Source organism: Streptopelia decaocto (genome assembly GCF_964273445.1).
Source record: "Streptopelia decaocto genome assembly, chromosome: Z".
In the NCBI taxonomy this organism is placed as follows: domain Eukaryota; kingdom Metazoa; phylum Chordata; class Aves; order Columbiformes; family Columbidae; genus Streptopelia; species Streptopelia decaocto.
In genome coordinates this window covers 64112904-64137426 of record NC_138657.1, presented here as the reverse complement: position 1 = coordinate 64137426, position 24523 = coordinate 64112904, and the positions used below count along the sequence as shown (strand labels likewise).

At 38.2% G+C, this 24523-nt stretch overlaps 1 protein-coding gene across 5 annotated transcripts in view; it reads right to left on the bottom strand.

The window, feature by feature from the left end:
* The window catches only part of SREK1 (splicing regulatory glutamic acid and lysine rich protein 1), a 37718-nt gene extending 17526 nt beyond the window's left edge, over window positions 1-20192 (bottom strand). Inside the window, exons 1-4 of one of the 5 annotated variants that reach the window (XM_082075469.1) lie at window positions 9004-9137; window positions 3337-6234; window positions 1599-1722; window positions 1196-1311 (exon numbers count right to left, since the gene is read on the bottom strand). In XM_082075469.1, the coding sequence (XP_081931595.1) occupies window positions 1196-1258 (63 nt within the window). In that variant the 5' untranslated portion in view covers window positions 1259-1311; window positions 1599-1722; window positions 3337-6234; window positions 9004-9137. Of the gene's footprint in view, window positions 1-1195; window positions 1312-1598; window positions 6235-9003; window positions 9138-19889 lie in introns of those variants that run through there. The other 4 variants (XM_082075467.1, XM_082075466.1, XM_082075468.1 and 1 more) reach the window with 4 other exon arrangements.
* Between the last annotated feature and the right edge of the window lie 4331 nt (window positions 20193-24523).

Here is a 24523-nt window from a genome sequence, read left to right as displayed (position 1 = left end):
CAACTTTAAGGTTCCAGCTGAGACCTTTTTAAAAAGAATATAAATCAACCCATAAATAATCTTCTATAGCTAACAGTTTCTGTGGGCTATCAGTCGACATCTTATCAAAGAGGTCTGGCCAGGAATGCAGTATATCAATCAGATAACACATACAATGCCTACAGTCAATCAAGTTGAGTAAGGTGCCCGCAGACACTGCTAATATTCTTACTTTTTTTGCCACAACAAGTATTAGGAGTGGACGAAGAACTGCTGAACCCTTGCCCAGCAAGGCAGGAAGGGAAGCTGCAGTGCCCGGGGCCAATATGTTCTATAATAGCTATCAGTCCATCAAAGGGACACATAAGGTACCTTTTGGACAAACAAACCACATAAGGCCAGATCAATTACAGTTGAAAAATTAAGGATATTAAGTCTAAGTTATGTCCCTATAAACGCAGTCGCTTCCTAGAGAATGAGGACAATACAATTTTAATTTTTGAAACTGGGAATTTAAATCTCTCCTAGGGAGCGTCATTAAAAAAAGTCACTTAAAATCACTACTAAATCCATCTGCTGAGTTTGAATTTTTGTTTTCTTCACCCAAAAAGCAACTACATTTCCAGCAAACAACTTTCCTAACAAGTGTGAGAAATTCTCAACAAGCCATCAGTATTTTTTTTAATGTAACAGAAAGAGGAAACTACTCTACTGTAACTTGAATTTTTTCCCTGAATGGGTTACAGCAGGCTGAGCAGAAGTAGCAGCAGCTAGCTTCTATGCTTTTTGTAGTGAAAACATAGTTAGGCAAACAGTCAAATGCCCTGTCACAGAGATATCAAGTAAAAGCACCCTAATGCAGCATTTTAATATTCCAATGAACTGTGTCAATGTACCTATAACATTTTAAGAATTTTTTTGTCGTTGGAGCAAATTAATGGGTATAGGGAAAGACAACAATTCAAATGGACAAAACCAAAATCAGTGTTCACTAGCTGTTTTACAAAACAATAATCTGAAAGAAAAACCCAGGAAAGTTAGTGCACAGACATCTTCGTGATCTACCCTCAAAAGAGGCACCACAGCTAAACTATGACTAATATAGCATACAAGAGGACAACATCCATGGATCATACAGTTCTTGTTCTCTGAACACAGAAAATGTTACCGAGTATAAAGAAAACCAGAAATCAGGCAGCAACTGAACATTACTTACTGTAGTCAAAGGGGTTGGTGTAGGTATAGGAAGCAACCCTGCACCAGGCATCAAGCTTGTCATAGTAGGAGCAGGAGCCAACAGAGAAAGGGCTTTGGCTTCATCTGGGATTTTACCTGAAGAAGCAAAGGAAAGCGTTACACAAGGTTGGAACACTACACAGATGTTACTCTAAGATTTTACAATTACCCTTGCAAATTAAAAATGTAATAAATATCAATGAATCTATCTACCAGATCCTTACAAAGAAACAAATAAGAACTTAAGTTTTTCCTTTTACCCTGCTCTACAAGGAAAAACAAAAGTGAGCAAAACTTCAAAGACTAGCAATCTCATTAATGGATTATTATTTTAAAAACTGAATAATGTATACAATTATTTAACACTTTGAGCTATGGGTCACCTGTACTGGAAACTTAATGTTCATGAACCAAACGATATCAAGCATGGACGCTTTCCCAGGGCGGTGTTTTCGCGGTGATCGAAAGTTGTTTTACACATGACAACCGTTCGTGTTGGCTGCATCACTAATAGCACACAGAACATCAGATACAGAAAAGAAGAACATTTTTTAAAGTTTAATCCCCAGAAATGGCAAATAACCAAACCAGTAAAAGAAAAAACAAAACAAAACAAAAAACCCACAAAGTATGTGCTAACTGAAATCAGTGCTTTTTAAAAAATTTTATTATTCCTCTGGTGCTACCTACTTTGGATGTAAAAATAAATAAAATTAAATAAAAACTACTGAACTACTGTGACTACACATAATACATCTACAAGTGAAGCTGGAGGTGGAGGAGGTAAAGGCAGAAAAAATTTAGATTTGTACTCTTACATTCTAGATCACCTCAGTTTATCTGAAACTTTGATAAAATAGCTTAAATTTACTGAGACTGAAGAAAATAATAACCAATCAGCTAAGCAAGCTATGTTTTTCCCAAAATATGTATTTCCTACTATTTCAACCAGATTATAATCCCCCGTCATGCTAAATGTTTAAGTAATATCTAATCTGAATTAAATGTAGGTTTCATTCAACTTTAGTCACAATTAGACTGCTAAATGAACCACTAAAAATCTTCAAAAATCAAAATACTTAATAATTAAACAATTATGATTACCATTAAATGTACATATTAAATTTGAAATGCAAAGTGATTTAAACTGGTACAAACACTAAACACTGAACTGAAAAACTACAGAAAGAAGTTCTAATTATACTAGGTATCTATGATCTGTTCAAAATTACTGACATAATTATATATATCCTATCCAACTGAGCCCTTTGGTATTACCCCACGCACTTTAATAAAGTAAATGATTTTATATAAATATTGTTTTAAAAGTCAAGGTATATACAAATACTGTACCAGTAGCTTTTACTGCGTTTGTTCAAACTGTATATATTTTAGCTATAAACCCCCTAACTTCACGATTTTAAAATGAATATATAAGTACTCTTATCCAAAAGCAAAACATGAGATAAGTTTCAAAACGCTGTGCAGTTTTAGCTATATGAGTTCAAATAGACCCCACAGGAAACATGCTACTGTAAAAAAAAGAAACAAAGTGTGTTGCAAACCTGTTCTACAGATCTGCAGCAAGGACAGGGTTATAGTTGGGTATGACCAAAGGGCAAATCAAATCTAAATGAAACTTAATGTAGCATGGGTGGAATAGAAAAAATAAAATAATAGCACCCATTTTTTCCCCCATGCTTCCTATTTACATTGATTTTATTTATTTTAAATTTTGAGGCATTGTGCTCATTAACATGTAACAAACCACTTGATTTTGCTATCTAAAGGAGAAAACTAGGAAAATTATTAGCACCTAAGAATTAACTGTGCAATAATGACTTCCAGGGCTTTTAAAAAACATGCGAGTCACCATCACAATGTTCAGCACTCTTTACAGATCTCATTTTGAAGCCAGGCATGCAATGAGAGGTGCACCTGATTTGCCTGACTGTTCATGAGTATGAGGTACTTTGCTGCACATCGTGCCTAATACGTAGCTCACAGGCTTTAGAATTAACAGTCCCAGTAGCTGTGCATGCAGATTAGGCATAGAATTATGTACCAATTCTTCTGCAAAACAAAATACTTAAGTGCTTTCAAACAACTAATGAACCACACCTTATCCTGAACAGCCAGCATCTTGCAATTAACTGGATACTCATGCAGGTGTCTACAGGATCAAGAGACATGGTGCAAGTAAATCTAATGGTAGGAATGTTGTGTGTCTAAATTGGTGTATCTACATTGTAATTTAGATCCTTGGTCAGTAACATACATAAGTATATGCCTAATTCAAGTATGCACTTACATATAGCCAATTCAATATACACTTAACCAGATAAACTTAAGAGATGCTTAGGTGTTTAGCCCTTTTAAATAGGAATGGAGTTAGGCACGTAACTAAACAGACAATGAGTCAGGTTCAGAAAAGTACTTAAATACAAGCCTAAACTTTAAGTATATGGGTCATCTTACTGAAAGCATTGGAATTATTAACTTCCTCAAATGATGCTCAAGGAATCCACCAAAAACTTTCAGTTGACTGCATCATTATAGTAATTCAAACAATGAATAATATCGTAAAGTTAGTAGTATTCTTTATAGAATACTTTGGTCCTTCAACAATGTAATGTTTGATTTTAAATAAAAAATCTAGTTGGTCAGTTCCACGACAAAGAGATTCACTTATCTTATTCAAGAATGAGAAAGGGTCTATCTCTACAGAGAAACCTGAAAATTTGCCTGTGTATTCAAAGATACTGTGTTTTCAAAAGATCCTTCTCCAGTTTTCCAAGACCAGGTCAAATTTTATAACAAACTGGGAGGGGTGGGGAGAAGAAAGAAACAAACCTGAATTATTTTGCAAATTTACTTCCCTGTTCTTCAGACAGTTTTGAAAAACAAAATAACATGTGAGGCCAAATAACTTTAAAGTTACAGGCTCTAAATTTTGGAGTTTCACCTCCATGAATGTATTTATAAGTGGCGTACAAGCCCATAAAGATACAATAAACATGTGGTTTATAACACAACAAATTAGGACACTTTAGTTTAGCTGTGTCGCTTTTTAAACTTATGGTATTCAAAAGCTGAACAGAAATGAGATACTGATGTTTATTTCCTAGTAAGGGAAACAGACAAAATAAAGATGTCACATCTATATGACATCCTTAGAAAGACTTCTTAGAAGCAAAGTAGAGATTCTATTCATCTATTTACTGATTCTTCACTTTGCAAAGGTATCTGGAAACATATGTAGATTAGCTCTGCATTGCCTAAAGACACCTTATGCTTCTTAGGAAATCTATAGTTGTCCTAAATATCAGTTATGATAATTACATTTTTGTATCATCAAAGTCTTTTGTCAACCTAGTCCGTACCAGAATCCATTTTGCTAAATGCTGACTGAAGTACCTGCATTAAACAAGTATTAATCACAGTATTTTTATTCCCCTCTGAGTGTTCCAAAGAAATTAATTTCCTAGTCTTTGTACTGGAACTACATGGTTAAACCTCCCCCCAAAACTGCTCCTGAAATAAGTAAGTTTTCTAATTTAAAAAATACTTACAGTTCAAACCTGCTCTAAAAATAATAAAAGGAATTAATATTTTCCTGCTATTTTAAATCAATGGCAAATGCACATTTACAATAAATGATTTTTGAGTGATCCAATTCATTATCCTTATTGGATTTAGCAGCAGAAATTAAAGTGATTACACCTATTGGCAATTACTTCAACTGCCACAGCTAAATCCAACAGAGATCATGAAGAAAAGCTCAGCCCAGTGCGTTACCAGAGTGAACCCAACTGATCCCAGTGCAGCTGGCTGGGAAGAGCAATGCCTGAAAACCTGACACACCACCTGGTCCACCACCTCTGTTTCAGAGCTTCCATTTCACAAGAAGTAGGAACATCATTCAGGGATGAGAACCTTCTCAATCACTCCAGCAGGAACTGACAGGGCTTCAGAGATTGTGAGGTGACCAAAAAGACATCGTTTTCTTCTTTTCTATTTTTTTTTTCTTAAACAAACTCTTTTTGAAATAACTACCATTGAAGCACATCAAAGTGCAATATACACATACACACACACAGAACTGATTCAATCTTCCCACAAATAACAGTGTTAAAAGACAATGTGCCTCACGTAACATTCCAACCAAAACCTCAGGCTGCATTTGTACTTATGAGTGGTAAACAGCTTTCTCTGAAAATTACAAGAACAAAAAGATGAAATCTTACTGCCACTGACCTCACTGGAGCAAGGTTTCATCAGAAGCAAGCAAGTACTTCATGACATTCAATGTTCACGGAAGTTGTATTTTAGAAATAATTATTTTAAATTCTTCATATTAGACATAAATAGTAAGCCTTCTTTTAAACAGACCATGCAACCTAAAATAAAACTACTCTGCTGAGAAGAGGAAATGCAGCAGAGAAAAATCATGACTTTACAAAGTAAAGTTAATTTCTGCAGAAGTAAAAATTTCAACTGTCTTTTTCCAAGATAAATTCATAAAGCATAAGTTATGAAAAAAGCTCATATTTTTCACTATTCCTGTCTTCTGACACAATGTGCTCAATGTGTTGAATTTAGATGCTTAAATGTATTCCAAATGATATTTACTCAAAATTCACGGCATAAAAATTAATCATATTCTAAATTCTGTGCATACCATCCACCATTCATAAGCAGCTTCATGTCAACTTCAAAATGAAACACTGTGAACCCTTTACAAAACATTATTTTTACAGAACTGAAGTACCAGTTCACAAGTACAAGGGAAAGAGATTTAACAGAACAAAACAAAAAAAGGGACAAAATAAAATAAAAAGAAACAAAGGAAAGAAAGCAAAATAAAATAAAAACAGAGACAGGGCGTCCATCTTCAGCAGGCCAGACTTCGATCTCATTTCCCCCTTGAAGGTTTCACTTGGCGGCAGGTTTAGTGGCATGGCAAACAATGCCTAACTCAGGCAAGTGTAACAGGTCTGCCTTGGCCAGTCTAGTCATCTAATAATGCACAAATATCACACAGAGAAAACATACAAAACCAAATTAATAGTCAAAATCCATCTACCAGATAATGTGGACATAAAATTTAGAATGATTAGGGTGTCATCTTTGTTTATCTTTCAACCTTTGCGTTCCCAAAGTATAACGTTTAAAGAAAAACATACCGATACACACACAAAAAAGTCATATTTTGACAGCTGGATAATGTTACTACATTTACAATTACTTTTCCATTAAATTGTTTATTGAATGTCATAAAATTAACATTGTTTTCATTGGTAGTGATTCCCTCCACATACTCCCTTGATTCACCACTGTTCAAATACACTCCAAATTTCCGATTTTATTCTGGTTTTTGAAACCAAGTTTTCAGAATTCTGTTTTACCTCTCCTCTATGTTCTATTCAGCACATGAAATGTTTTATTAATGGCACTGTTGGCCAAGGATACAATTTTACCTCCTGGTAGAATATAGCTATCACTACTTTTAAAGCCCGTGATATACCATGCTGACTCCATTAACAATGCATCATGTGATCCACAGTGAATGACAAATCTTACACTGTGGTCTCCAAAGCCATACTTTTTCCACACAATAAATTCTTCAGAAAGCTAAAGCTATGTAAATCCACATCTTTATAAATTAAAATCAGTGATTCTGTTGGAAAGTTACATGAAAACTGCATTCTGGCATTACCAAAAAAAAAATTACCTCATAATCCAATCACTTGTTCACCTAATTACACATAAAACTTTGTGCAGTCCAGAACGATTTTGAACAGTGACAATTTTTCTATCATGTTTTCTCAGAAATGCCTAATATGTCAGCTACAGATGGAATTGAAAGAAGATTTGTCAGAACTTTGATTTTATTCTCCTTCCACTTGATTTTATTCTGCTTTCATTCATTGTCTATCATCAAGAGACACATAAAATGTAACTTCCCCTGCCTATTGCCCTATCACATCAGGCAGTGATCTCATCTGAAGAAAAACACCAGGAAGTGTTGGTCATTCATTATGCAGCAATCTTTCCTCTCTGGCAGTACTGAACTACTGTTAAGGTCTTTTCAGTGAAATGTGAAACTAAGATCCTGAATAATTTGTAGTCAATTATATAGGAGCAATTTTTCATTAATAAGAACTCTGGTCTCATTAGCCACTATGGACCTTCAAGCAGATACAGCAGTATCCCCTCTGTGTTTTAAGAACAAGTTCAAAAAATAAGAACCAAAAAGCCCCCAAAAGAAGACACAAAAGCAACTAAAAATCTAGGCTTCACAAAGACAAATATATGTCATACGTCCCTATTAAGAAGGCTACAAAAACAGGCATTATATTGTAGGTCAATATAGCCTTTAGTGTAAGTCCTTAAAGAGTTTACGGAATTTTGGAGACTTGTCAGAGTTTGCCAGGAACATCCCAGACCATTATTACAGCAGCACAGTCTCATACTATCCAGATCATAATGTGGCAAACATGCCAAAAAATGGTACTCTGGGACCACTGCTAACAAACTCCAAGAAGTCAACAGTATCTTTTTGAACCAGAACCTGACCCTTGCAGTCAGAAAAGTAATGTTAACAGAAGATATTTTTGGACTTACTGCAGTTTATGGTCCAATCATTCTAAATATTGTTGTTCATGGCAAAACAGCTACCATGTTCAAAGTGAAGTTAGGTTCACTCCACCAGCTGCAAAGTTTACATTCCAAAGAGGTAAAAAGTCCAGAACCAAATGGGCAAATGCTCAATTCCACAATGATCCCAATGAAGTCAATGGGGCTCTGCCTAACTCCAGTGATATACCTGCCACAGGATGCATTCAGATCATCTGTATTTGGATCTGGGATATTACATTATCAGTAAGAACTACCTTGTACTCAACACATCTGTGAAAGTCTGGCCTCAAAGCTAGTTAAAGGAACACTTCTAAATCTAGTATTCACCAAGAATTTTATTTCATTAAAATGTTTAAAAGTATTCTTACAATGGAAGCATTCTGTACAGATCACTGCATTTTTAAAGACATATCTAAAACCGAAAAGGAGTACCAGTATATGTAAGAAAGCCTTTTTATGGCACACAAAGTAATATTTTTCACAGTAAGAAGAAAGGAAAATTGATTTTTTTTTTAAATTAAATTAGGAGGTAAGCATTTATATTCAAACAGTAATTATCAATGTGAGTGCTAAATATTTTAGATTAGATTAATCTGAAGTGGCAAAATGCATTTATCACATGTCTACAAGGAAAAAAAAATGAATTCAGCCAAAAGAAAAATAATCAGTATCTTAAAAAAAAAAAAAAAAAATTTAAAAAAAAAAATCACAACACAAAAATATCACCAAAGGTCACACATTAAGATCCAAACTGCAATGTGTACAGTGCCAGGCAACTGCTTGATCTTTTCAGTGCTCCATTGACTTCGGTGAGAACTCTGTGAGAATAAGCTTGCCAACACAAATGATATTGAAGGGAATTATTTAATTATTTTACCTTGTTTTCCTTCAAAATACTTAGTTACTATGGAAAATTTAATCACCCTAATTTAAATCAACTACCTTTTTTCTAATGCTTAATTTCAACTAAATCTACATAATTGGGTTTCTTTACTCAATTTTCAATTTTGTTTCAAGAGTTTTTTTCAAAAAGCAGTAAAATAAAATAAAATAACAGAGGAGCATCACCTCCTTACATGGAAAGCTCAAAACAATTAGCAGACACAACAAAGAACAACATTACAGAAGAATGTCTGAAATACTAACCTTCTGCACAGGGCACAACTATCAAAGCTCTGTCAATAAAAACCGTGTTAGTTAGATGCTGGGCCACACCAACACTCGATGCTTCACGAAACTTAATATAACATACTTTGGAGGAAAAAGCAAGAGGTGCGTTGCTGCAAGATAAAAGGAAAAAAAAAACCAAAACAACAATTAGTCACATTAAATAACTGTACATATGTATTTTTCACTACCACTCCTTAAGAAAAAAATATGTTTTAGACTTTCTGGAAAAGTTGGCCAAAAGGCAAGCATACATAAATTTACTAATTTCTCTACTTACTATGTCACTGAAAAAAGCTTAGCATAGCACCTCCTCCTTTTTAGTGGAAACTTACAGAAGGTAAAATCTCAAATTAACATAGCTCATTTTCTTTTAGAATGTTGCTAAACAACATCGACCAGTACATTCCAAAATACTATTCTAAGCAGTTGACACATTTACTTGACACATTTGTCAAGTAAATAATTCATAGTTCATCTTATAGTCCTTCCCCTCTACTCTGCCCTGGTGAGACCACATCTGGAATATTGTGTCCAGTTCTGGGCCCCTCAGTTCAAGAAGGACAGGGAACTGCTGGAGAGAGTCCAGCACAGGGCAATGAAAATGATGAAGGGAGTGGAGCACCTCCCTCATGAGGAAAGGCTGAGGGAGCTGGGGCTCTTTAGCTTGGAGGAGACTGAGGGGTGACCTTATTAATGTTTACAAATATATAAAGGGTGAGTGTCATGAGGATGGAGCCAGGATCTTCTTGGTTGCAACCAATGGTAGGACAAGGGGTAATGGGTTCAAACTGGAATACAAGAGGTTCCACTTAAATTTGAGAAGAAACTTCTTCTCAGTAAGGGTATCAGAACACTGGAACAGGCTGCCCAGGGGGGTTGTGGAGTCTCCTACTCCGGAGACATTCAAAACCTGCCTGGACACATTCCTGTGTAACCTCATCCAGGTGTTCCTGCTCCAGCAGGGGGATTGGACTGGATGATCTCTTGAGGTCCCTTCCAATCTCTAACATTCTGTGATTCTGTGATCTTTTTTCCTCCAAATAATCCTTGTTCAGGAAAGTCAAACAACAAGCTCAGGCATTTTTCAGTGGGACCTTCAGAAATTAGCCCATAATAACCAATACCCTTTCTTAGGTCTCCACAAAAGCATTTTCATTAAATCCTTTTAAGATAAAAACAGTTCTTGAGAGTTCTTTCAAATGTTAGGTCTTAGTTCACTAATGTAACAAAAGTCCTTTTAATGATCTGCATTAGTTGGCACAGTGTAGTACAAGGTAACACTGGAGGAGACAGGAGGAATTAACTACTTGGCTAGAAGAAGGAAGAAAATTTGTAATTTGATTTTCCATTACAAAGTATACCAACAAGGATGTCAGAAGGCACAACAGGTTAACATTGTAATCTTGATCAAAATTAAAGAAGCTTGCTTTAAAAAATGCATTTCCTAGTCAATGTTTGTAATGTTTACACAAGCAGAATATTTCTTCATATGAAGGAAGTACAGGTGAAATCTTCAAAAATAGAATGCAACAGGATATTGCTGGAACATCACCAATTTCCATTTGAAAAGACCATCTATCTTCTAGCAAAGCAGTAACTCATGGAAAATACACCGCATACATTGTTTCATCCTGAACCTCCCTCAACAGAAATAGAAACACTGGTCAACTTACTGGAAGTACTAAAAGCAGTTCAAGTTTGGCCCATCTCATCTTGTAGTCCCTCAAATTCCAAGCAGGTACTGCCTCTACTAATTAGATGTCAGTATTTAAATACAAGCTCAGAAGTTTTAGACACATTATTTCATCATATAAACTATGTAAATGAACCAGGAACATAGTCTGAGACAGGCAGACTGGTATGTTTCTGGTTACCAGAAACATGACACCTAGGTAAAATATCTAGAGCCAGCCTACTTCAGAATGGCATTCAGAAACACTTATGATGGAAAATTCTATTAAAAATATTGCAAGATTATTACATTTCTTCTGCCCATTTATTTAGTTTGTAGTGGCCCATGTTTTCAGTTTCAAGTTTCCACATTCAGGAAAGAAAGAGACGTATAGAATGGCTTTCAAGCCACCTGCAAGGTTTTGGCGCAGAACAGTTTCCATCAGAGCTGACACTGACCTACAACTTTCTCAATACTCAGCAGAAATATTTGCTGAGTATATTCTTGTATATTCTGAAGAATCGGGCTTTGTTGACTGCAAAGATATTTTTTATGGCTCCAGGGTTCTTTTGTTTGTTGCATGGAGGGTGTAAGGGGCTTTATATGGGGGGTGTTGGGAGGAGAGGGTGTTTTGGTTCTGAGGTTGTTGTCTGTGGTTGGTTTGTTTTTAAATACACATGCCAGTGTTGAAAGCCAAATGGCTGAAGCCTTCACTTAAGATTCTGTGGTCCAGACTGTTGAACACTTCTAATATTTCCTGTTTTTTTACTTTTGTTTTCATTGCTAAAGCAAGAACATAATGCTGTTCCAGGCAGTTACAGGTCCCATAAATAATTCTTATAAATTTCACCAACTATAGAGCCAGTTCTGACAAGTGTACCTTTTATAATTCCAATCAGAAAAGCTATGTGAAACGTACATTAAAAAATATTAATATCAGAACACCGTTGCAAACAAGGCTCTAAAAACAATTCTGGGTACAAAGTGTTTTCTGAAGGTTACAGAGGACAAATTCTGCATAAGGAGACCACCTCTGTTGAAAACACATCAATGTTGTGTCTACATTGAGGGAGATGACTAAGATCCAAAAAGTTCTAAAACTCTAGAAGGTTTTACAGTGACTGAGTCCTCTCCTTTTAGGAAATGGATCTCCTAAACCTCCCTGACAGTCTTCTTAAGAAGCCTTTCTTGAAACTGAAAAGTCCTATTCTGTTTTAATCCTTTTGTTCCCCTGCTAACCTTTTCTGAGGCTCAGTTGAGGTACAGTCACAGTCTTCTTCCTAGGCTTACAAAGCACTGATGCAAAAAAGCAAGTTCTACATCCCTGATTCAAGGTTGCTATAATCCAGCTTCATTAGGAAAGCAAGAAAACTTAAAAAATGAAATAAATAGCTAAATAGCTTTTAGATATTTCTGCCATTTTTGTTTTCCTTGCAGAGAGACTGTGAAATTAATCTTCCAACAGAATATCAACCAATCAGAAACACTTTGTAAGAATGACCTATTCAGCAAGCTACAGGAAAAAAAATCAAATAAAAGGCTACAGAACATCCCTCTAAGGGTCTGAATTTTGTCAGGGTGGTGGTGGTGAAGGAGACAACAGAAAACAATAACTTATCAAAATAAAATGTTATGGAATAATTGTGCAGATCTCATTTGAATATGGCTCTGTGCATTCTATGTCAAATGCCTCATCTACACTGCCATCAATGTCTAAGAAACACGTGTGTGTTCTAGCCTCCAAGACCACTGTAGACCATACGGAAGCAAACAATATTACACAGCAGGGCTTTCAACACCCAATGGAGACAGTTTGTGTCTCCCTGCTTTCACATAATTCACTCTGTAAAATACAATTGTTGCTCAAAAAGCCTCTTAGAGCCACATTTGAAGGCTTATCACTACAAATGTAATTTTGAAGGCTTCTCTGAAACACAGACTTCAACTGGGTGACAACTGTACCATAAAAGCATGACTGGTACTAAGAATCTGATTACAGACATCACTGGTCTCCTATTACGGCAAAAACCAACTCTCGGCTGTATGAGCAGCTGCCATACTGGAGTACATACCCAGGGCAAAAGATCTGTCACATCCTGCAAACCAGCTTCAAATTTCTACTGTACTGCAAATTGGAAGTGACCTATAAAATCTGGTCTTGGTCGTGTTCAGAAATGTGACAAAAAGAAACTATCTCCTCACAAAAGTCTATTTAAACAGCCAGCAGAAAGGTACCAAATTAATACTTTCTTGAACAACACCTTTTGTAAATTTAAATACAAGTATCTTTAGGCTGTTAAAAGCAACACACAACAAATAGACAAAAGCTTCAGGGAATATTCTGCGGGGCAGGGAACATAATATACTCTCTCATGCCCTTGCATATTCAGATGTTGACATCATGACACAAGCGTGGTTTCTCAGAGACCTTTTGTACATGCGGGCTTGCAGGGGGCCTCCTTCCTACCTCCTTAATGGTTTTTGTGTATTTCCACTTCACAAGAACTCTTGAAGTTTTGAAAATGGCAAACTGAGGAGCTCTTGTTAGACAGTGGTAGCACCTCTCATGTTGGGAATGGAGATCTCTAACCAAATTAAGGTAATACACAGGTATTCAAAACTTCAGGACTTTTTACTCAGACTTTGTGACAAAACATCACTATAGGCGACAGCGAAGCCCCACAAAGCCCTCCTCTTCTACGCAAAAGTGGCAAATCCACCTGGAGGTCCTGGTGTAGTAACAACTCTTATTATATAAACCAATCATCTTTACATGGGCTGTGGCTATAATATTATTTTCTGTTCTTGTTGACTTTTTCATCCTATCTAAACATAATTTTCCAAGGCATTTTCATATACATCTAAACTTTCGTCTACAATATTTAAGCCTTTAACTTCAGGAAGAACCCAGAACTCAACTGGTAAAATCAGAAACCTGCAATTTAGTCATCCTGCTTTCCTCAAGGTGTAACCGAAAGAGAAAATACTACACATACAAGCAAATTAAGAAACCAAATAACAAAGAAATCATATTTTCTGAAAAGACTTTACAGTCATGCCTTATTTTCATTTCTGAGCACCTTTCATATAAACTCGGTTAAAAAAAAAAAAAAAAAAGGAGGGGGGCAAATTCTCAAAGGGTCTCTGAATATCCTTATTCTCAAGGTTAAAGCTCTGTTTATGGCACAGGGAAGAAGAGATGACCAAAAGGTTTGGTAGTGCAGTGGAATAAAAGGGGTCTTTGAGCACTGAAAGCCACCTATGACACTCTTTAAGAGATCAGTCTTACAAGGAAAGGGTTAAAAAAGTCTCCTGAAATCTAAGTTTCTTGAGCAAATTTTTCACACCAGTGACCAAGATAGTTAAACCAATACAGCAGACAGATACAGCATGATAAAATATAAAACTCTGCTGGTCTCTTTAAGATCTGATAATCAAATACAAATTAAGAGTCAAAAGAGTGGATTAACCAAAAAAAACCCCAAAATGTACCCTTTTCTCACCTTCGCTTATCTTGCACCTGTTTACTGATGTTATTCAAGGCCCAAAAACAGGTGCTTTCAATTTTTAGATTAAAGTTTCTATGGGAAGTGTTCCAGAGAGCAGAACAGTATAGTTGCACAACCAAGTCAAATTTGAAATTTTCTCCTAAGAAAACAAGTAAATACAAAGAACTGCCACCAGAAATAAGCATCTCTGACCCCCTGAAAGACTACTGATGATAATGTTTCTTTCAATTAGAAGAAATATTGCTTTCACTGCCAATGAAGCCTCACTGACAAGTAGCTAAAATCAGGAGGATGACCATGCGGAAATGACATCTTCAGTGCCAAGAGTTTCCAATGCCCTCAACACTAAATCTGAAGGTGGACTGTGCATAGCGCACAGAGGCCTCTTTGGAACATAACAGTAATAATAAAGTAGCATTTACTGCCATTCGCATAAAGTGTGAAAGCCTCAAATACGCAAGACAGAAACTTCCCAAAGAGAACTAGCCTTTGAGGAACATGGCACATATGAAATCCATCCATCTTAAAGGGGTGGCTGATTAGCAGTGACTGAAGAAACTGGAGGGCTTTGACCAATGAAAATAAAACATGAAATAACAAACTACCAAAAAGCCAAGCGTGATTTAACTCAACAGTCACAAAAAGTCCTTCTAATCAATCTGAGATCCAAAATAAAGTACCCTAACAGAAACTGCTGTTTTAAAAGAACAGTCTTAAGACACTAATTGCTGGAAAAAGTCACTGGGTTCAGGAAGGTTGCTGGGAATTCTGAAGAGTCATCTTTAAAAGCCTGTATTGTGTTTAATGTGTTAAAAATCTGAGGTGGTTTATATTTAAAATAATCTGTAAATAATTATATTCAGCAACAGAGACTTCCTTTAAGTTTTTTAAGGAAATTGTCTGCTGCATTCTATAAAACCAAGGTACATGTTAATGACAGGACAAATGTAGAAAATGGGTAAAAATTAACCCTTCTCTCTAACAATGCTAGTTCAGACCACCATAGCATAGGCGTGTACTTTGGTCTACAATCACTGAAGCACAAAACCTATATGTGCCAGAGACTTCAAAAACCTCCTCTTGTTTCATTCAAGTCAGTGGTAGGGTGCTTCATAATGAATTAGAGTGGAAAAGTGATATCAAAGGAATTTCATATAAGGTGGAAATGATCACCTGATCACTCACCACTTCTACAATCCTCATGGATTGCTCTGAGAGAGTAAAATATAAGAGGACTAAGAAAAGAAAAAATCCAAAGCTAATATGCAAAGCATATCTTCCAAGAATAAAAAATATTTTAAAAAATAAATCAAAATTGTCAAGACCAAAGCTTCAAAATGGTCCATGTCCTTGAGCAAATCAATGCACAAATACCAGAATATGACTTGTTCAAGACTTGCTGCTCCAGCAGGATACACAGAAATCTACGAGGCCGATGGGATTCACCCTGGAGCACTGAAAGAGCTGGCCAATGTCATTGTGGTACCTCTCTCTATTATTTTTCAATGGTCTTGGGACATTGTAGAGTTCCCAGTCAACTGGAAGCTGGCAAATGTTGTCTCAATTTTCAAGAAGGGTAAGAAGCAAGACCCTGGTAATCACAGGCCTGTCAGTCTCACTTCAGTACCTGGTAAAATTATGAAGGTTATTCTGGGAGTTATTGGAAAACATCTGAGAGACAACACAGTCACTTGTCATAGCCAGCACAGGTTCATGAGGAAAAAGTCTTGCATAAATAACTCAATTCCCTCTTAAGACAAGGTCACTCATCCAGTTGACCAAGAGAAGCCACTAGATGTGGTAGGTTTGGATTTCAGCAAAGCTTTTGATACTGTTTGTTACAGTATCCTGCTGGACTGAACGTCCAGCACACAGCTAGACAAGGTGAGCAACTGGCTGACAGGTCAGGTTTAACATGGGGTTCCATCAGCCTGGCAGCCAGTCACCACTGGGGTTACCCAGGGTTCAGTTTTAGGGCCACTGCTCTCATATGTTTTCATAAATTATCTGAATGCAGGAATCGAATGTACATTAAGTAAGTTTGTTGATGATAGCAAACTATAAGGAGCTATGGACTCCTTCAAGGGTAGAAAGGCCTTACAGAGCGATCTGGATAGAGTGGAGTGCTGGACAGTCATCAGCTGCATGAAACTGAACAAGAGCAAGTGCCTGATTCTGCACCTGGAATGTGCTAATCCTGCTTATATGTATAAACTGAGGGATGAGAGGCTGGGGAGCAGCTCTGTGGAAAGAGAGCAGGGCATCTGGGTTTGTGGCAAGCTGAACGTGAACCAACAGTGTGTCCTGGCAGCCAAGAGGGCAACTGTGTCCTGGGTGCATCCAGCACAGCATTGCCAGCCGGGCAGGGAGGTGACTGTCCCGCTCTGCTCTGCACCGGTACAGCCTCACCTGGAGCACTGTGTGCAGGTCTGGGCACCTCAAAATAAGAAGAAACTTCAAACTATCAGAGTGTGCCCAGAGCTGCATGACCAAAATGGGGAAAGGCGTCAAGGGCAAGACTTAGGAGGCACAGCTAAGGTCACTTGGTTTGCTCATCTTGTAGAAGAGAAGGCTGAGGGGTGACCCGATCACAGCCTTCAGCTTCCTCAATACGTGAGCAGTGGATGGGGAGGTACTGTTCTCCTTTTTCTGGTGACCAGGAAAAGGACACAAGGAGATGGAATGAAAATGTGCCAGGGGAAGTTCAGATTGGGCATTAGGAAAAGATTCTTCACAGAGAGGGGGGTCAGTCACAGGAAGAGGTTCTTTGGGAAGTGGCCACAGCACCAAGCCTGTTAGAGTCCAAGGAACATCTAGATGATGCTCTTAGTCATGTTTTAGTTTTAGATAGTCCTGCATGAAGCAGGGAGTTGGACTCAGTTATCCTTATGGGTCCCTTCCAACTCGAGATATTCTATGATGCTATTTCCTTTCAATCAAAAAAATAGTTTGGTTATTAAAAAAATTGGCTACTTATTATTAATTATTATAAATATTACCATAAATTCCTTAACATGAATGCTCTTCTCTTTTATATACATGAAATAATGCATACAGAAGAGAACACAACCTCAGTCTACTCTGCAAACTCATGCTTAACTAAGTAAAAATATTTTGTGTGTACACTGAATATTTGCAACACAGAAGCAAAGAGAAAACAGGTTGCAATTCTACACAATGCAACACATACTTTTACTTCAGCTCATTGCTTAATCTATTTAAAAAGTCAGAATGCTACACATTTAATATTAAAATATTTATTACTCTTGACACAAGAATTGTTTGCTTTATTTTTTTAACCATATATTTCTCGATGACGGCTAACAAATGGGGTCCCAATCTCAGTGAATGCTTTCACTTAACATAGGTAATACAAGTACTCTCAGATTTCTGAAAGCTATTATGTCACCTTACTCTTACTCCTCAGCATGAAGTAAATTAAAAAGAGCATATTAATATTTGTTGTTCAGTAGTCAAAATCTGTGAGACCTGTAGTTCACTAATTCAATTTAATGAATTATGATTTTCATCTAGAAATCAGACTAAAAAGTGAGTTCCCACTACTCCATGAATATAGCAAAATTCATGCTCTAGAACACATCAGAAGTTTGGATTTCCTACAGAATTGTTTTTAAAGCTAAGACTGGGACAACATGATTTTTTTTGTTTGATATTGATTCTAATGTAAAAAGCACATTTCCCTTTTAACTGAATGAACAACAAGAGCTTATTTTGTAATCTAGGCCTTAAATCATTAAATACTTCAGGAAAAAACAGAAGCAGAAAAAAATTTCAACAAATCACAGACACCAACTGTAGCATCTTTTTGCTTAGGACACCTTTGATTCCTGTGCACTCATCAATTAAACACTATTTTCTGAATTCATCATAATATTATTCAAATATATTTTCAGAGTCAACAGGAAGCATGTATTTTTGGTTCACAAGAAGGACATTTGAGAAAATACTTGATTTCTTTACAAGGTAATTATTTGAAAGTCAGGTCAAATGTCCATAACTATTAGGCAAGGAAATGCATATTTCTAAAAGTTATGCACAAAAACTGTAAAAAAACCCAAAAGTAAAATAGTAATCATAACCCTGCATGCTAAGTCTGAAAACTAAATTAATAATTTAGAACTGAAGTTTACAGCATTATAACCTTGACATTTCAAAGTCAATCCCTACTATGGTACTGGATTTAATATTTTATATGTATACACACCAGCAAAACTGTATACATAGGCGCAAACATGATTTGCATATGAATGTCTAGAAAGTATCTATTTTCCTTTAGATCTGTTATATAACCTAGTGAAAAATAAGAGTAACAAAAAATATATGCAGTCAGGAGAAAACTGAAGTCCAAATTAAAACCCTAGAAAACCAGATAAAAATCACCACAAACCTATTAAAGAGTGCTTAAAACTCAGTAAGGCTGTTTTAAGCATATCTTTACAAGAATGGATGTCTATTACATATACTTGATATAGATATTAAATAATATTTCATTTTTCTGGACAGTCCTCGTTCAAGCCTACTCAGATGTAATGTAGTAATATATAAAACTGATGAATACCAACTTTTTTGCTATTCAGTTTTAAAAACAGAAATTTTATTCATCTGAATGTGTTATTTGTATTAAAACTGAGGTATCTGGATGCGAATGACTTCCTCCCCTTTCTGCTATCCGTATTTTTCATTTAAAAAGGAAAGATAAATGGTTTGAAAGGACACATCTGTCATTCATGCCTTAAAACAACAGATGCATTAAGAAAAAATATTTCTTTTCCTCCCCTGTTCTGTTGATCATTATCTGCTCGGGAGAAACAATACTATTATTTTGCAAACCTCAGTTATCTCCCATATGAGGGCATCCCTGGCACTCAGCTCACATAACAAGAACAGCCACAATTTCGAGAAACATGTAATGTCCGGTATTAACCTGATAAAACCTGCACAGGTTTTATCAGGGGCACTTCTGAGCATAAGGCAGGGAAGGTTCCGACCCTATGTGAACAGCTACTTTGGCTTCTGTTAGAGCAGCCCCTTCTCGGAAAACAGAGCCCTTCTAACAGGACAAAAATATTATATATATTATTTATATTTATATATATATGTAGATACACATATAGTTGGTCCTTCCGACACGCAGGGCCCGGGCAGCGCGGCCTGGCAGCCAGCCGGGCGGGGTCGGGCCTGGCGCTCTCTCGCTCGCTCGCCCGCCCGCCCTCCGCTCAGTCCGAGCGAAGAGAAAGGTCGGCCACAGAAAGGGGCTCATCAGAACACGGGGAGGAAGAGAGCTGTGCCGGAGCCCCGTTCCGGGCAGGCTTCTTGCCAGCCCTTCGGCTGTGACTCCGTGCCGGCACCTCCGCGGGAGGCCGCGGCCCTGCCCGCCGCCGCGGGCGCGCAAAACGCGCCGCTCCAGAGATGCCGCGGCAGCTCCCCCGCTCCGGGCCGCCATCTTAAGTGCGGGCGAAGCTCCGCTTTCCCTATCGTTCCTGCCACTCGAAGGGGTGGGACCACGTGACCCCTTCCCCCGGCGGGGAGCCTTGGTGCCCACACTTAAGATGGCACGTACAGCCTTCTACCTCCCCCCTCCGCCCGCTTGGCCGCTCTAGGCCTCCTCCTCCTCCTCCCAAGTTTCTATCGCTCCGGAGGCCGGCGCGGGCCCCACTTACTCCGGGGGATAGAGGCGCAGCTCCTCGATATCTCCCAGGAAGCCGAAGAGGGTTCGCATCTGCTCACTAGTCACGGCGGAGGACAGGTTCGTGACTTGGATGACGGACGTGGGGCCCAAGGGGAAGCCCAGCGGCACCCCGATGCCTCCGCTGTTCATCATGGCGGAGCCTGCACGACCGCTCTGCTCGCGGCGGTGCCACACACAGCCCGAGAGGCGGACCTGACGACACAGAGGAGCGCGCGGCGCCTGCTAGAGCGTCCTCGTGCGCGGGCGCTCTAGCGGCGGACTCGACTGCTCCGTGGAGGAGTTTCTGGGGGAGGTCGCTGACACGCACACTCCCCACTAGCGGAGCAAAAGCGGGGGTGGTGTAAATTCGAGGCACCTGGGGGCCTGGGTACAAAACCACACCCCCGCAGTAGGTCCGGTTTGAATCCGTCCGTTGGTCTGGCATGAAATCCGCTGAACGGTCTGCCATCAAGTTAAAATATGCCCACAAGAAATGGAAGCAAAAAGAAAATAGATTTCCCATTTAAATGCTCGTTTGGTAGCCAAGTTGACTAAGAGACAATTTAATTACCCTAAGGAATAAACTCTTGAAAACACCCTAACTATATTTAAACAGGAAGGGGTTGTAATGGAATAAGCTGGTAATGGTTTTGTTATAACTTGAGTGGGAATCTATCCCGATTAAATGGCTTTTACCTGGAGTTACAGTTCAAGCTGTCTTTAAAAATTAAATCAACTGTAGAAAATGAGACTGAGCACTGTGCGTGCAGGCGATTGCTATTAAGGATCCAGCTGCAGTCTTTCTTAGGTGCTGAAGAACTGTGCAGCTTGGCAGTGAAAGATTTACAGTTTCAGACATTAATATTTTAGTTTTCAAGACTTTCCATTCTCCAGACCTGAGCTGAGAAGGGACTGAGGTATTTTTGAACCTATCTGGGCTGAAAAGGATTACAAATTTGTGATACTTCCCTGAGCAAGTAGGTCAGTGGTTATGGAATCTCCATAGATAAGCCTGGGTAGTATTTCCTTTATTGATGCTTAATATGTTACAGAATGTTAAATAATTCGAAGCAATTTTCAGATATTTATTTTGTTTAAAAATTCCTATGTATATTTTTCAGGTAGTACTTATTTCAAAGTCATAATCAGTGCACTCATGTTCTTTTTCTAAATGGAATCCATATTCCATAAGTATAAGATTTAAGATCAAAGTTAAATCCTTTCTGTCAGCCATCCTGGTAGCTATTAACTAGCCTAAATTTAGAGAAGTTCAATTGGAGAATTCAAGGTCTCTTGCTATATATTGTGCGAAATTAAACTCTGGTATGATTATTCTATCTATAGGAACATTACATAAAGAATTCCTGTGTTTTGACTAGTACATCTCATTCAAAGATGGTTAGCAGAGGTGTAGAAGTTATTACTCTTTTGAACATTCTTGTTCTTTCTCCTTGCATCTGTCAGTGGAGGACAGCAGATAAATGAGCTCTAAAATTCTCAAATGGAAAAGTTCTTTGATGTCAGAACTGATACTGTCCTTCGCGTAAAGCCTTTGACACTACATATGAAATTCGGAGCTACTGGTCTGCATCGCAAAAACAAAACAGAAGCAAAACACTGTTTAAATATTTTCCTTGTCAGTCCCTGCCATGGGACAAAATTAGCTTGGAAAATAATACAAATGGATAAATAATTTTGGATTTTGGAATAGTAGCAAAAATCCCAAAAAAAAACAATGCCAAAAGCTGTGGTTCACACAGGCTGCCATTAAGTGCCAGAAGCAAAAAATGACTCTGTTTTAGCCAAACTGTTCAAAACTTAGAAGTGTTTAAGAGCCACTCCCGCTCCTCTAATAAAAAACAGAGCTATTCAGAAAAAGAAAAAAAAAAGGTTAAATAAAATGGGTAGGCATACGGAAGGGAAATTATGTACAAGCAGTGACCTAACACCATCTTCTCTCTAATCAGTGGTCAACAGACCTGCATTAGCATCTCCTTATGGGTTGCTGTAGGCAGAGAGAAACTTAACTGTCTTCTGAGTGGATTAGTATATGTAGGAGCTTCTTTTCAATTTTGCTCGCCTGTTTTTATGCTTCTAGTAACTGTATTGGTGCACTTAGAGTCAATAAAGAAAATATTTCATTCTGGCTTCACCTTTCTTGCACAGGCAATGATGTCAGGTTAACCAGCAAAGACAAAGCATTCCACACCTGCAGTTCCGAAATCCTTCAGCTCTTCCCAGCTGGAGATCCCAGCATCAGTCTCCTGACAATCCTCACAGTAGATTTTGACCGAGCTCCAGTCCTGGAACTCTAACCGTGATTTCAGAAAGCCGTTTGCAATTGCAGAGTTGTCTAGAGTTGATGAGGTACTTGGGATAACAGCTTTAGAGTCCTTGCATTAAATTCTCAGAAATATGCATTATCACCTTTCTGGAAGAGGGAAGTTATTACCTAAAAATTCCTGCTCTTAATATGTAAAAACAGGTGCAAACTATGCTTCAAAGAGTGATTTATCAGCAACCATTGTGTAGTCAAAATTATTTAGATTTCCTTTTAAGTTGCTCCAGTAATTAGACTGAATGGGACTTAGCAATTCACAGGGGTCCCCTGGTAAGCACAGTTTTCAGACACTGTGAAGGCAAATGATAAATCGTAAACCATCCATGCATCAACAATATGTGTATTCGTGAGGTCAAATAAGCAATCCTTTCTGAAAACAAAAAGTGGGGGTTTTTAGAGGTACAGAGCAAATCTCAAAATATGGAGGATTTGCTTGCCCCCTACAATGTATCTTTTCTGTTTCATTAATCAGTTGCATTTTTCCTGTGTATAGAAAATAATATTCCCCTAGAACTGCATCATACCCTCTTCTTCAGATTCTGAAAAACAACAGCAATACATCACCCTTACAGAGATCACAAAACTTAAATTACAGGTTACCTACATGTGAAATGGTAAAGTCTTTAACCAAAAGGAACTATCAACCAATGAAGTGCAGATTAGAAGAGTGGGCAGTTGGGTGCATTGGAAGCTAGCTGAACTGCCCTGCTCAAAGAGATAGGGTGATGGGCTTCTTATGTTGTTGAGCAAAAGGAATTGCAAAGTTCTGCACCTTGTCAGGAATAGCCCCATGCACCCATGGAGGCCAACTGGCTGGAGAGCTGGCTGGCAGAAAAGGACCTGGGAATCCCATTTAACAAGTTAACATGAGCAAGCAATGTGCCCTTGTTGCAAAGAAGGCCAACAGCCCCCTGGGCTGCATTAGCAAGAGCATCACGGGCAGGTTGAGGAAGGTGGTCCTTGCCTTCTTGTCGTCGTTTAACCTGAGTTAGCAATACAACTGCAATAGCCACTTGCTCACCCCTTCCTACTCCTGCCCCAATAGGAGAGAGAATCAAAAGAGAAGGGAAAAACTTGGACTGAGATAAACACAGTTTAATAAAATAACAAAATTCTATTACACTACTAGTAAATATGCATATAAAATAGAAATAAAAGATACTCAAGGCAACTGCTCATGAACTCAGTCTACACTAAGCAGCCAGTCCCAGGAATTACCATCCCCAGTCCCAAACAGAGGAAAAAAGGAGAAAGGCAGAAAGGCTCAGAGGCCTCTGCAAAATGGCAAAAAGCCAAACTAAGTGTCCTGAACTAAACACCCGAGAGTGAGAGAGACCAGAAGATCCCAACTCTCCTTAAATCTGCAGCATGATGCTAACGGGATGGAATACTCTCATTGATCAGTCAGGATGTCAGTCAAGCTCTGCCCCATCCATGTCCCCCTTCCTCACTCCTCACACCTGTGGGCAGGGCATTCACAACAGTCCTTGGCTCGCAGACTGGAACAATTAAAAACATTAACTCTGTGCTGGGGTGTTATCTCTTGTTCTCAAACTAAGTCCAAATAATGACCATGCTAGCTATGAAAAAGCAAGGTTTCTAACTGCACAAAGAAAATTAACTCGTTTTCAGTCAAACCAGCACATCTCTACTCCGCAGTGGTGAGGCCACATCTGGAATCCTGTGTCCAGTGCTGGGCTCCCCAGCTCGGGAGGCTTCTTATCACTGTGACTAAGTACCAGATAGGAGAATGTAAGTGAGACAGGCAGACTCTTCTCTGTCCAGTGACAGGACAAGAGGCAATGGGCACAAACTGAGATACAGGAATGTCATTTTATCATAAGAAAAAAAAAAACATTTGTTTTACTGTGAGGGTGGTTGACTGCTGGAACTGGTTGTCTGGAGAAGTTGTGTGTTCTCTGTTCTTGGAGATACTCAAAACCTGGGCTGAGCAACCTGCTGTAGTTGAGCTTGTTTTGAGCAGGGTGGGGTTTGACTGGGTGATCTCCAGGGGACCCTCCCAGCCTCAGGAACTCCACGATTCTGTGAGAATTAAAGGTGTTTTCCTGAACTGAGTTCACTTATTCAATCATTCTTAATTGATAAGAAGCTCGGAATAACACTTTCTGTTAACTTTCCATAATAATGGGAATATTCTTTAGTAATCTCAGGAAGTCTTTGAGTATTCATTAGAAGTGTTATTGCTGCCTTGCTCGGTAGAATGATTTGTTCTTTGATTATTTATTACATATATTACAAGATCTTTGAACTACTTCACTGATATT